This window comes from Dysidea avara, chromosome 7 (genome assembly GCF_963678975.1).
Source record: "Dysidea avara chromosome 7, odDysAvar1.4, whole genome shotgun sequence".
Lineage (NCBI taxonomy): Eukaryota > Metazoa > Porifera > Demospongiae > Dictyoceratida > Dysideidae > Dysidea > Dysidea avara.
The window spans coordinates 13,478,957-13,492,546 of NC_089278.1; the positions used below are offsets into that span (position 1 = coordinate 13,478,957).

At 37.2% G+C, this 13,590-nt stretch overlaps 1 protein-coding gene across 2 annotated transcripts; it reads right to left on the minus strand.

Annotated features, from left to right (window-relative positions):
• Positions 1 to 3,604: 3,604 nt before the first annotated feature.
• LOC136261431 (retinol dehydrogenase 11-like) lies at positions 3,605 to 13,562 on the minus strand. Of its 2 annotated transcripts, none has more exons than XM_066055440.1 (8): positions 13,341 to 13,562; positions 8,682 to 8,862; positions 7,320 to 7,354; positions 6,426 to 6,614; positions 5,885 to 5,959; positions 5,766 to 5,835; positions 5,429 to 5,558; positions 3,605 to 4,119 (listed from the first exon to the last, which is right to left on the minus strand). In XM_066055440.1, the coding sequence occupies exons 1-8, from the start codon at positions 13,497 to 13,499 to the stop codon at positions 3,747 to 3,749; spliced, it is 1,212 nt and encodes a 403-aa protein (XP_065911512.1). In that variant the 5' UTR covers positions 13,500 to 13,562; the 3' UTR covers positions 3,605 to 3,746. The 2 variants fall into 2 exon arrangements, with proteins under 2 accessions (XP_065911512.1, XP_065911513.1); XM_066055441.1 differs by lacking the exon at positions 13,341 to 13,562 and adding an exon at positions 10,091 to 10,205.
• Positions 13,563 to 13,590: the final 28 nt, after the last annotated feature.

Sequence of the window (13,590 nt, forward strand, 5' to 3'; positions counted from 1 at the left end):
AAAAGACGATTGGCCTCCTTAGTAACTGTGGTGGTGTGATCATGAAACTTCAGTTGGCTATCTATTTGTACTCCCAAATCTTTAACAACATTACAAGATGTGATAGTAGTGCCGTCAATCGTGTATTCATCAAATCTATGTGGTTGTCCTAAGTTACATTTACTAATGTTAAACTTCAACTGCCATTTCTTAACCCACTCAGAAAGAACATTAATTTATTTTATGCCTTGCTGAAGTTCCCATTAATTGTCTTAACAGTTCTAAACACTTTAACGTCATTAGCAAATTGAACAATGGAGCTGATAACAATTAAAGGGCAATAAAGGCATATCACCAACATAGATATTGAACAGTGTAGGGCCTAAAACTGAGCCTTGAGGTACTCCGCTAAGTACATCTGACCATTCTGATTTGTGGTTGTTCAGAACAACTTTCTGCCTCCTTCCCACAAGAAGTTTATAAACCCATCTGAGAAGTTTACCGGATATACCACAGCCTTTCAACTTTGAGATTAAGCGCTTGTGTGGAACAGAATTAAATGCTTTAGCAAAGTCAAAATGCAGGATATCAACAGAGTGTCCAATGTCTAATTCTTTCATCTAATCATTCATAGCCAGTAGTAATTGAGTTGAGTAGGATCTTCCAGAATAGCTCCTGTTAATTATGGTTTTAATCATAGTATGGCTGGTCAGGAGCATTGTAGTGATCCAAATAGCTAGCTATATCCAAATTCTCCAGTTCAAAGCTCTCAATAATGTTTCAAGCTAGTCTTGCATTTACATTCTTTAATAAAATTATATTTGCAATCCATTATGAATGTTCTATTAGAGTACTTTTGACTGCTCTATTAGAATACACCTGACTGCTCTAAATACATTTTAGCTGTGGAACGGTCAGTCAATCCACTGATTGTAGAGCTACACCATTCTGTTGTAGCCAACAGTCCGGACATCTCTTCCACTGTCTTTGACTCTCTATCTGCTGCTAAGGCTTCGGTTGCCAACATTCGTTCTGCAACCTTTAAGAACCATGCATGTGACCATTTACATTTTACTCACATTAAGCATTGGGATTCAAGCTTTAAACCATTAACTGTTCAAAATAAATGTTTAGATATTATCACCCTGGAGCAAGCTTGTCCTTTGTGGAAGAGATTGATGTTTGGCCTCCCTGAGAAACAACTGTAGTCCTTGCTACGTGCTGGTTGTGATACTCTTCAAACTCCTATAAACCTGTCCAGGTGGAATATAATTGCTAATCCAAAATGTGCTCTTGTCAAACTCCCCAGCCTACCACAAATCATATCTTGACAGGATGTTCTGTTGCTCTCGTTCAGGATAGGTATACCTGGAAGCATGATTCAGTCTTGCAGGTTTTCGTCCACGGGCTTCAAAAGCATTTACCAGAATTTTAAAAACTTTATGCTGACCTTCCAACTTATCTTGCCAGTGTCAGCCCTCCTAGCACTATCCCCACCGAACTTTCTACCTCCCTTAGCAGACCTGACTTGGTCTTGGCTTCTTGGGATTCCATCTGCCTGTTTGAGCTGACCATTCCCACTAATACCCAGCAACACTTATTGGCTGCAAGAGCTTGGAAGGAAGATAGATATGGCTCTTTATTGCATGATCTTCAACGTACTGGGTAAGTTGATCTCATTTCTATTGAGATAGGATCTCTGTGTCACTTTATGCCAGAAACACTTGCTCAAGAAGCTACTGCTTGTTGTGTGTCAAAGAAAACTGTGCAGTCACTGTTTGAGCAGGCTGCTCATATTGCCATCTCCTGCTCTTGCAGAATTTTCAGTTGTAGAGCTTCCCAGGAGTGGGATCTTTTGGACCTCTTGACCTGAACTTTGTTACTGTGTAGTTAATTTTGCACTGTAAGTTAAGTAATGTAAGTCTTGCCAGGGCTCCTGCACTGATCACTCTTTAGTTATCAGTGTATGGTAACCCTGAGTCTAGGCCCCTGTTTGTATACTATATGTTGTCTTAATAATCAATAAGATGTTTATCATCATTAGAATATCTCGGTCTGTACTAACCTTTTTCTTTGCATAGTGAAATTCATACTCTTGTTCTCCCTAAAACCCTTTTGAGCAAGCTTCCTATTACATGCATGCACTGTAGCCCTCATCTTTCTGTACATTTGTGCATCGAAACTATGATGGTTGGTATTTTGCAAGCCCACAAGTGCAAATTTAGAAGCAGGCTTCTGGAACCCCCCTAAATATACCCCTGGCTTAGGATATAGTTAATATGTCAAACTGTCAACAGCCTTTTGACAAATATTGAACTAGCTTTAACAAACTGCATTGCAATAATGGTCATGCACAAATGAACCACAGCAATGCTGCTAGCTGCGTATGGATATGATTTCAGTATAGGCTTGGAAAATACATTACTAATATTTCACCCATAGTTAGTGATGATTTACAACCTATATACCACTTAACAAGAACTGCTTTCAATTACAAGCTTGAAAGTTTAAAGTGCATAGTGAATGACCATACCTTATCAACCAAAATAATATTGCCTACACATTACTTCCATAGTTTACTCCTTTCTCCAACTTTTCAAACACACCTTAAGTAGCTAAAGTCTTTGAGCAGGCTGTAGGACCAGGTGTCCTACAGACCTTCAGCACTTGTGCTGTAAAGCATTAATAAAAAAATAAAAAAATATATAACTCTCACAACATAATAACTATATAATAGCTGAATATAGCTGAACTGCTCTTGAAATGATGGCATAGTTTATGTGATATCAACATCCCAGACTTGAACACTTAACTGATCATGCCTACTTTGCACAATTGTAAGATTTTACCTTTCATTGCAGCATTTTCGCTGTTATATACACAAACACAGAATGCTCATAGGGCAGAGGTGAGCTAAAACACAAGACAACAGTGGATATACAGCTATCAATCCTGTTTTAGGAAACGTGCATCATACAATCATGAATCTGTGAAAAAGTGGGCTTATGAGTCATGATTCCAAAAAAGTGGGACCCTTACCCCATTGTTATTTGCTACTCACAATCAAGGAATGAATGACAAAGTCATTATATTTCATTTATTTTACAAGAGACCCCCAGATAGGAAAGAAGTATAATAAGTTGCTGTACTGAAACGGATCAGGTGCTATTATTGTCAATTACTTCTCAAGACTCAAGGTCATTTCATACATGTGCCCTTGTGAACTCATACAATCAATGAAATTGATAGTATATACAACCATTAAATGCTTATTTCAGGCTAGAGACAACAGATGATAGAACACACCCGTCGTCCTCATTCTTCTGACCTACACACAATAATCGTGTGTGCTCCCACAAGCATGCAAGCACCTTTTCTGTATCATAACCAATTCCAGTTTACCACCAGTGACTATAGCAATTTATCCTTAAGGTCAGCCCTTGGATATGACAATTTTGCTCCCTTTGTGTAAACTAAACCTTGCCTGGGCTAAACCTATATAGCTATGTTGAATCAGTCTGTCATCTAACCATGGTGGCATTTGGTGGTTTGTTAATTAACTTTCCACCAAGACAGACTTCACAGTACAACAAGTATATCCACATTTTTAAAGCTATCTAGCCACTTAGCAGAAGAACATAGTTTGATAAAAGGCTACAGTGCTCAAGACTCTGCACAGTGTGTACAAAACAAGTTCAAAACAAATAGCGCTATAACAGAGCAGTTTAGAAGTTTTATCAGTCTTTACTTTCTGATGGCTTATATAGCTAGTACCCTTCTGCGGACTTATCTCCATCCTGCACAGACTTATCCCCATCTTCTACAGGTGGCTTATCTCCATCCTCTACAGGATTATTCCCATCTTCTACTGGCTTATTTCCATCTTCTACTGGCTTATCCCCATCCTCTACTGGCTTATCTCCATCTTCTACTGGCTTATCTCCATCCTCTACAGGCTTGTTCTCATCTGTTATAGTTGTTGGCTGGTCATCTTCTCCATCAATGTTACCAGAATCTTGTTTGGCTGCTGTGGCTGTTGTTTCTGTACTAGGTGAATACTTGCTCCATATTTCAGGTGACATCCAATCCTTTAATAGGTCACAACTGATCCTCCACAACTCCTCTTGATACTGTTCATTCCTGCAGATGATACAAACTTGTATATAAACGGTGCATGTAGATGCTATATCACATATTAAGTGAAGTGTATATAGACATAATAATCTAGTATATATATAGACAGTGTACCACTTTATGTCCATGTATATAGTGTGGACCTCATTGGATCAAATGAATACAGCCTCGATGGCAGGCAATACGTGGCTGTCTCAAACTGGCTAGAATTTGTGTTAGACTTTGCTGTCTAGTACATGGAATAATACTAAGCTCACTAATAAAGACAACATGTGCAATACAAGTAAATTGATGTAATGATATGGATGGTCTAAAGAATGGTATCCTAAACCTAACCACAAGAAAAGTAATAGCTAGAGGGCTTAGGATAAGTACAATAAGCACACAAAATGAATGCAATTATTCTGCAATGAAGGTAATAATACGTAAGTTCACAATTGAGACTTAAACATGTACCAGTACTTTTTTGGCACAATACAGCACCTGCTTATGAAAACCTATTGCCAATTGTATTTTGCTCAATCCCACTTAATAAGAAAGACACTCCTGGTATGGATGGATATGAAATATTCATGTAGTTCATTCTAGCAATCATTTGACCTGATGAAGCAAATTGATATTTGGCATATGAAGAAGTTTGCTACATGGCACGGACATTATTTTGCTTAATCATAGAACACTGTAATTTTCACAAACTAACCTGCAGAACTAATTCACAGTGCTTTTCTTTCATTGTAACACTAATGTAGTGAAGGTTAATGGCAGTGAAGACATCAAAATAGCTCAGAGCATTCCTTTCCAAATATCCGCCATTCAATTCGCCATAGAAAAAGTAAGTGATTTTCAACCTTAAAATGACGACCTTAAATTTCCTCTGATTTCCTTCTGCTATAGCTCATCTTAATCGCTATTCACTACTCTTTCCAAATCTGGTTTGGAATCCGAGGTATCTATCACGTGTCGCGGGTTATTACGCCTTTTATTGCATGCCCCCGAAATACCCAATATAAAATGTATGGGGAAATTTGCTACACCTGGTCCATTTATTAGGCCATTTTGACGAGCCTAAATTTCCATGAATTGGACTTCTTTTGGCATCACTGTACTCGCAGAGAGTTGCTCTACACGTATCAAATTCGGAAAGTTACTGAACAGACTCGAGGTAGGCGGTACACAATAATTAATTTAATTTTTAATGGTTTTCAATTGAAATGTATTGGACATGCCTGTTCCAGCTGGCATTTTTGGCATGAACAAAAGTATAGCAAATGTCCGCAAACTTCTTCATATGGTGCATGTATACCCAGGTATATACCTTGATGCAACTTGTGGTTGTGATGGTCTGCCATTGCTATTATAGAAGATGGCTTGTCGACTGTTCAGGGATGGGTTGATAGCACAATTTATCTGAGTCTTTGCACCGTCTTGGGGACTTTTAGCCATTCCTGAAAGTAAATAATGCAAGTCATACACAGCATTTAATCAACAGATGGCACTAGAATACATGTCAATCAAAAGCCACTTTATCATGTATTGTAGTAAACAGGTGCTTTTAGGTTACAGTGATGAGTACCTCTTAAATACTATCTGTATAATTATGGTTTATGATAAGATATGTTTTGAAGGTTTGTCATTTTAAGAATAATTATTACCTAAAGCCAACATGGGTTTGATTAGGATGGATGATCGGCCTATATCTCCTTGTTGAAGTCCAGTCTTGACCTGTTAAAATGATTATATATACGTATATTCAAAACAATACAACACTTACAAATCCCGGATGTAGTGATGACACAGTTATTCCATTATCCATAACCCTCCTCTGGAGAGCATACATTGTCATTACCTAAATGTGTACAAAAAATTGAACGCTGTCTATGACTTCATTAAGCAGTGCTGCAGCAAATTACAGACCATTTGATGAGTTACCTTGTTTATGACATAAAATATGGCTTTCATTCAGATGCCATAATTATGATGTTATTATTTGTGCATGATAAAGTATGTACATAAACTGTTGTGGGCAAAACTTCTATGGTAGAAGAAGAGGCAAGATTTTGGCTCATACATATAACTATTCTATATACCATATAGCAAGTGCTTTCTGAGGGGAAATTTTCCATTGATTGGCTCCAATCCATGAAATTTCCCCCCTCGAAATTTGCAAAATGGCATTGTTTAAGTATTATAAATATACTAAAGATCCCGAAGAAGCAAAGCTTTCCCCCCTTGAAATTTTGGATGGTGACAATTGGCAAAATGTTTCCCCCTCAAAAACAACCCCACTATACGGTAGTATCCAAATCACTAACATTATAAAGCTTTGAATTTCCATAAAATGTCCACCTGCTATAGCTGGTCTCCCCCTGCAGATTATTGGGGTTCCATACTCCTGCACTATGTACACTAGATGACACAAGGACAATCCTCTTGTCTCCATCAGTGTTTATCATACAAGGTAGGAGCTCCAAGCATATCAGAAAGTGTCCAAGATGATTAACCTAAGTGAATCAAGCAGACAGATAATTTCTAATTTTATGTGAACAATCAAAAAGGTGTGGAACCAGACTGATGTACATAAATACTTTCACTAATGATGAGTTTGATATGCAGATACATCTTTGGTATGAAATAAACAGCCCACACACAAAGTCCATCACTTGTATCAAGAGTATATAATAGAAATCAAGAGTGTCGAACAGTGTATTAGTCTGTGATTAGTGATTGCGTAAAGTAACACAGACATTTTAGTAATTGTTCGTTTATGAGAAATGGTAATTTGAAATACATATGTGGCAATGGGTCTTTGTTTGCCAGTTTTTCATGTTATTCAACCAAGCATTCAACAGTTATTGTAGTGTAGTAAGAACCCAAGATAACTCCAGCTCACTGAAACAACGGTTGCACAAATGAGAGTGTTGCTAAGCCTTCAGGGGTCTACTTGGTAGTGCCAGAACTTTAAAACCATTAGCCAATTCCCTTTAACACTATCAAGCTTTTGCTTGATTTAGTGGCCGAATTGGGCTAAATACAGCTACCCTAAATGGTAATATAAACGAACAATTACTGAAATATCTGTGTTACTTCATGCAATCATTTATCACAGGGGCAAAACACCCGTTCGATACTCTTAGTTACTATTATATACTCTTGCTTGTATTATGCCACTAAGGATGCCTGCAGACCGATATCACACATATACTGACCTGAAAATGCATCTCAAGATCATTTTCTGTTTTATCTGTATGTACATATAATAGTTAACTACACATCAATACAGTACAAACATGTGGATATCATGTGGATATCATGTGTGGATATCATGTGTGGATATCATGTAGATATCATGCGGATATCCATCTATCAGCCATTTATGTTATTTAGGTAGCTGATAAATGCAGCTACCTATTTTAACTTTCTTCGATCAGATTTCAAAGATCAGGACAGAGAATATGTCATGCAGCCCAAGAAGCTGGCACGCTACACCAGAGTGTTTCAAACAGTACATGCACAGCCCAGTGTTATACCATCCCAATCAAAGTGAAAATGTCTTCTATTTACTAAATCCTCATATCAAAATTGTTCTGAGAGAAGCTTGCCTTAATTCTTTGGCCTTTACTTCTTTTATAATTTTTGAATAATTACAACTGTTACTGCAGCACACCATCTAATTACCTTGAAATTTGGTAGAGTTGAAGGGGATCCAAAGGACAACCTGATATATACCAAGAATCAATGAACATGCAGTCACATGCAGAGTTAAACAATGATTTACATAAAGCGAGACAGATTTTCCATCATGCCTACAAGATAAACCACTAATGGGAATATGTTCATAATCATCATAGCTCAAACCTTTAGTGGTTTGAAAGAAATTGGTGTAATAGCTACAGAGTTGTAATGTCAAAACATGAGCAACAAGTGCAAAACTGAGATTCATTAAAAATAAATAAAAATAAAAGACATGAATTGTTTCCTACCAGGTAAGTTGAAAATCGCTCTGTAGTGTAGAAATACCTTTTAGTAATAGGAAAAGGCTATAGCAAAAGCTAAACATGTATCATGCAGAAGTACCACGCAAATGAAATACTCTGATAGTACAGTTACCCTAGTAGAACATTCAGTAACAATACCCATGCATGGTTGCTGAGAATGTTGGCTTCAAACAGTCTGTCGAAACCACTGAAACCCACCTAGATTTTTTTTGTTACAGCTAGTAATTATCTATTGCAATATTTGTAGCCAGTATAAAGACCTAGGGTTGTTGTTGGAATTAAAATCGTCTGTCATTAACTATTAGATAGTTATTCAAGTAGAGGGAGTAGGCCTGTACTTCAGATATTCGGGCTTGCCACCAATTATAAAAGATGTGCAAGCTAGTGGTATTTATTTGCGAGGATTTATATATATTTGAAATAAAGTAATGGGCCTTACTAAGATAAAACTCTTTGAAATCACCTCTGTGAAGAAAAAGTGTTAATAATACTTAGAGAGGGCAGTAAGCCATGTGAGTGAATATAGCAAAGAACTCATAAATCATACAAAGAACATGTTTTGTTGACTCTCACCAAGTGGCACCAAGAATATTCCAGCATTACATATCAGGATGTGTAGTGGAATGTTCTTTTGTTTGAAGTCCTCAATAAACTGTTTGGTGGACTGCAGAGATGACAAGTCAAGTTTCATACATTCCAATTTGAGGTCAGTCTTGCCAGCTGCTCGTCCCTCCTCCTTTATCTGGTCAATAGCCTACACAATAAGATAATATATAAATAATGTAACCTATGGAATGTACCCTATGGAATGTACCCTATGGACTGTGTCATAGCTGACCCACAATATACTCTACAGTAAGTCAAACTAAACAGCCTGAGCCTTTTGTTGTTGGTAAAGATATTATCCAACAGAACTTGATAAAAGGAAGAGATCATGCCAACACTTAAGGAATCTATAACATAATCACTTTACAGAATCATGCAATAGATGTGTGGGGTCATGTGATTGACAGGGTGATTCTGAGGGTCTGCCAGTGACTTGCACTGGTAGCCTGAAGATTACTAAGATTACTAGTTATCTTAGTTACTTATGTACATATACACAATAAGCTACAGCTGACTTACTTTAGTTATAAAGTAATGCCAATCAACACCACAAATATAATCATTCATTTGTTTGATGCTTACAGTACTACAGTGGAACCTCTCTTAACATACTCCCCAAATTAGAAAAAACCTCCATAATAAGGACAAAACTTTTGGTCCCAACAGGTCTGGTTAATTTTTACCTCTGGAAGAGAAAAACCTCTACATTACAGCAACAAGTGGCCAAAAATTCTGGGTCCCAAAAATGTCTATAATAGGCCTCCAGCCTTCTCTTGTCTCCACCATGTTCAATGTGGGACCATGCCAATAAACCTTTTTCAAGTAGTAAGCCTGTGCAGGTCTCTATATAGTTTTCAACATAAACTCAAGCCACTTTTTGTCGATAAGGGCTGCCAATGATTGACTACAGCTGACTTCTGGAGTGCACATTGTCAAAGCTAACAGCATTGAATCCTTTGGACAATTCTTGGTTCATAACACATGTACGGGCTCAGGCCAAGCCTGTTAATAATAATATGAAGGAGCCTCAGATTCTTGTAGCAGACTTTAACATAGTTATTTTTGGCTATACAATTAATTTTATCAATCATCTCTTTTTCCGAGAGTTTTCACTAACTGAAGAAATTGTTCTGCTATTATGGAATAGTTTACATTGAGAGTTGTGGAGGCTACTACTCTGATGTTGTTTCAATATTAGGTGTTGTATTTATTTATGGCTTGCTTGTGTCATATGTATATATATTTGCATGTTGGTGCTTGTACTGATAATCAGTGGACTGGCCAGGCAAACTAATTACTTGTTCTCAAAAATGCTCCGAATCATAGGCTGTCTTTTGCTATAAAGATTATTTAAAGCCTTTAAAAGCAATACTTACATTTTCCTGCCTTTGTGAGCAGCAAGAGGTGTCATCTGAGCTGTAAAATTCTTCTCAGCATCAAAACATACATGCACATAATCAATACCAGCTATAATAAAATAGGAGGGCTATTCATACGGCAACTGTACAAATATTTTTTTGCACCATCCATCACAGCTCAACCATCAAGCACACTAGTTATAAGAAGGTAATGCAAGGCAAACTAGGGTTGGAGGGTGTGAAGGCCCATCCCAGCAAAGCCAGATTGATCCTAGCTTGCCTTGAACTCACCAAAAAATTTGCCTTCATACATGCAAACATCAGTTAGTGTCACGGTCTGGTTCAGCTTTGGTATCTTCTTCACTTTAGGTGCATATAGTCCTTATATAGGTTCTTATTGGTTCACATTTATAAGGAAAAAACTAAGACCACTCATTGTTTATTTTATGTTAAAATGTCCCACCACTTAAATTTAAATTTGATCATTATTATGACATCAAGCAAGCTTTCACCATTATACCAACATTTCAATGTTTAATGATTGTATGGAAGTAATAAACTAACTTGCAAAAACAGAGAAAGGTGGGCTGAAGATCCACCTCAATATCAGGGGAGGAACTTTGCTGGGTGCAACCCTCTTTAGATAGCAGGATAGTGATTACCAATAACAGTCAGGTGCATGTAAAATTGCAATGAATAATAAATGAGCTGCCTCCCCTCATTGATTTAACTTTCCTGTTGTTGTTGTTATTGTCTACTTTACCAGTTAGGCACTGAAGGGTGTACACAGAAGGCTGTGCCTGTTCGAGGTGTTTACCCATAGCCTAGGAGCCTAACCAAAAATCTTTGAGCTGAATTGAAACAGGACAAATACCTAGAAGGGCTGAAAAAAAGCCAACCCCATTGTGACTTGCCTGATCTGAAACATAAAATAAGTGGCCAAAGAGAGGTTGGTAGCTGGCAGCGGCATAGTATAGTGGCACTGGTTTGACATTTAGGTCAAGATCTAGGATTCGATTATCTTGACTGTTGTGGTTTTTCTTTCATTTTTGTCTAAGTTTTTACTTTTGTTCACATAACTGCCATACTTGTAGAGCGGCATAGCACCAAAAATGGACATTTCGTGTACTTTGTGATACAATTATGAAACTTTCCACATAAATTGTGCTCCTTGTGACATATATATGTTTTTTGATATAGAGCCATCACAGATTTGACTTTTGGTGACCTATAGAGCCAATTTTTTCACAGAAAATTAATAATTTTTGTCTCTATCTCCCTGAGGCATTATTATACACTGTTAAAACATGGTATCAAATTAAAGATGTTGATCTAAGAACTATATTGACTTTTGTTTGAAGTTTGTATCTCATTCCACTACAAAGTTATGATCATTTTTGAAAGTTATAATGATGAATTTTCAATACAAAAATGGCTGTAAAGATCAAACATGGGATGGCTCTATATCCAAAAAAAATTATGTCACAAGGAGTACAACTTATACGGAAAGTTTCATAATTGTATCAAAAAGTGCACAACTATCACACCATGCTGCACTACTATACAAATTGCACTGGCCTATGAAGTGGTGGGATAAAAGGTGATGTGGGGGGAGGTGGGACACACTAAGATAAGAAACAATTGCGAACAGATCTGCAAAATGGGACCTTCCGAATTTCTGATTATTTGATTTATCCAATTTGGGCAATTTGGAAGGGTTGATACCAAAAGGCTAAGCATGCACAGAGTGCTTCCCTAATCATACTTTTCAACCCATTACATTCAAAATACAGTGAGCAATAGTGGTATGGTAGCGGTGCAATGCGAGGGGTTGCCAACTCCCTGCAAAATGGAAAATTTTTACATATTTCTTCAAATACAATATTATTTTTTACAAGTTTTACTTGCGCATGAATCGACGATAGGGGATCACAGAAGTATAGATAGAAGCATGAGTGTCTTTTGCACAGAGACATCTGGTAGTCAAATACGACAAATAGTCATCATAGCCACCTTCGACAAGCTAGTCAATAATTTGGATGGAAACAATTTCCAGATTTCAGGACTTCTAAATATTTAATAGATTTCTCAGCAGACAGTGTATGAGAGTGGGGGGGTTCACAACTCTGAAAAATCCTGTACGATATTTCAAATCTTTGCAATTTGGCAAGATTTCAAGCAATTTATGGCAAGATTTCAAAGCATTTAAAATCTTAGATAATCGGAACAGTAGCATCACGTGATACACAGTATACGGAAATACGTGGAATCCTTTCTCGAATTCTAGTTCTGCAAACTTGTGTGGATGCTGGATGTAACATACGTGATGCTGCAAATATGGAAGTATACAGGAAATATACGGAACTTTACAACAATTTTCAGAGATTTCAGATTTCAAAGAGGGCTGTATGAGATTTCAAGGGAGTTGCAGACCCTTGAATGAGAGTCCTAAGTCATTGGCAACCAGTGTTGGGAGTAACGCGCTACTTATGTAACGCGTTACGTAATATTATTACTTTTGTAGTAACAAAGTAATATAACGAAATACGCTATAAAAACAGGTAATATAACGCAAGTTACTTTACTTACAAATGTAACGCGTTACCTAAGTAATATAGTTACTGTAATGAGTCTAATATTACGTAATATTATTACTACAAGTAACGAAGTTACTAATCTCGTTAGTTATCCTCTGAGTAACGCCTAGCCACAGCGAAGTAACGAGGCCTACTGAATGAAGCTTATTCACCAGCTTCTTACTTATAACCAAGATTTGCATATTGTCCAACAACGCAATCATGTCACGTGATAAGGTGGTAGTTTCACACGTGACAGCTTAAGGCTGTGGACACAAAGTAATATAATATGTAATATTATTACAGTTACTTTATTTTATGGGTAATATGTAACTGTAACTAAATAGTTCAGTTGCAAGTAATATGTAATATGTAACTAGTTACTTTTACAAAGTAACTTGCCAACACTGTTGGCGACCCCTTGGTACAATATGGCCAAGTTTCAAGCCTGGTATACCATATTTACAATAAACTGCTGTACTAGTAGTTAATATTATAATAACTTGCTAAGAAAAAGTTGATTTACCATTATTCAAGCTAAGCAAGTGTGGGTTAAAATCTCCATTGACATGAGTTTGAGCATACAGAGAGAACAAATGAATTTTTATGATGCAATTAATTAGTTCGCTATGGCAAAGGCACCGATATAATATTTCCAATCTATTGTCTATATACTATCTACGCACAATTACCTGTTGACCTTTTTCCATTGACCTACACGCGATCATCGTGTGTGCACCCATGAAAGCTAGAGCCTTGCTTGTCTCAAAACCGATTCCACCATTACCCCCAGTCACCACAGCGACTTTATCCTTGAGGTCAACTTCTGGATATGAAAACTGCGATCCCATCCTATATCTACGTGCGACACAGTCACTACAGTTGCTGTTAATTCTCTTGGGTGTGGTCCTCGTCGCGTGACCTGAATTATTTACACTGAGT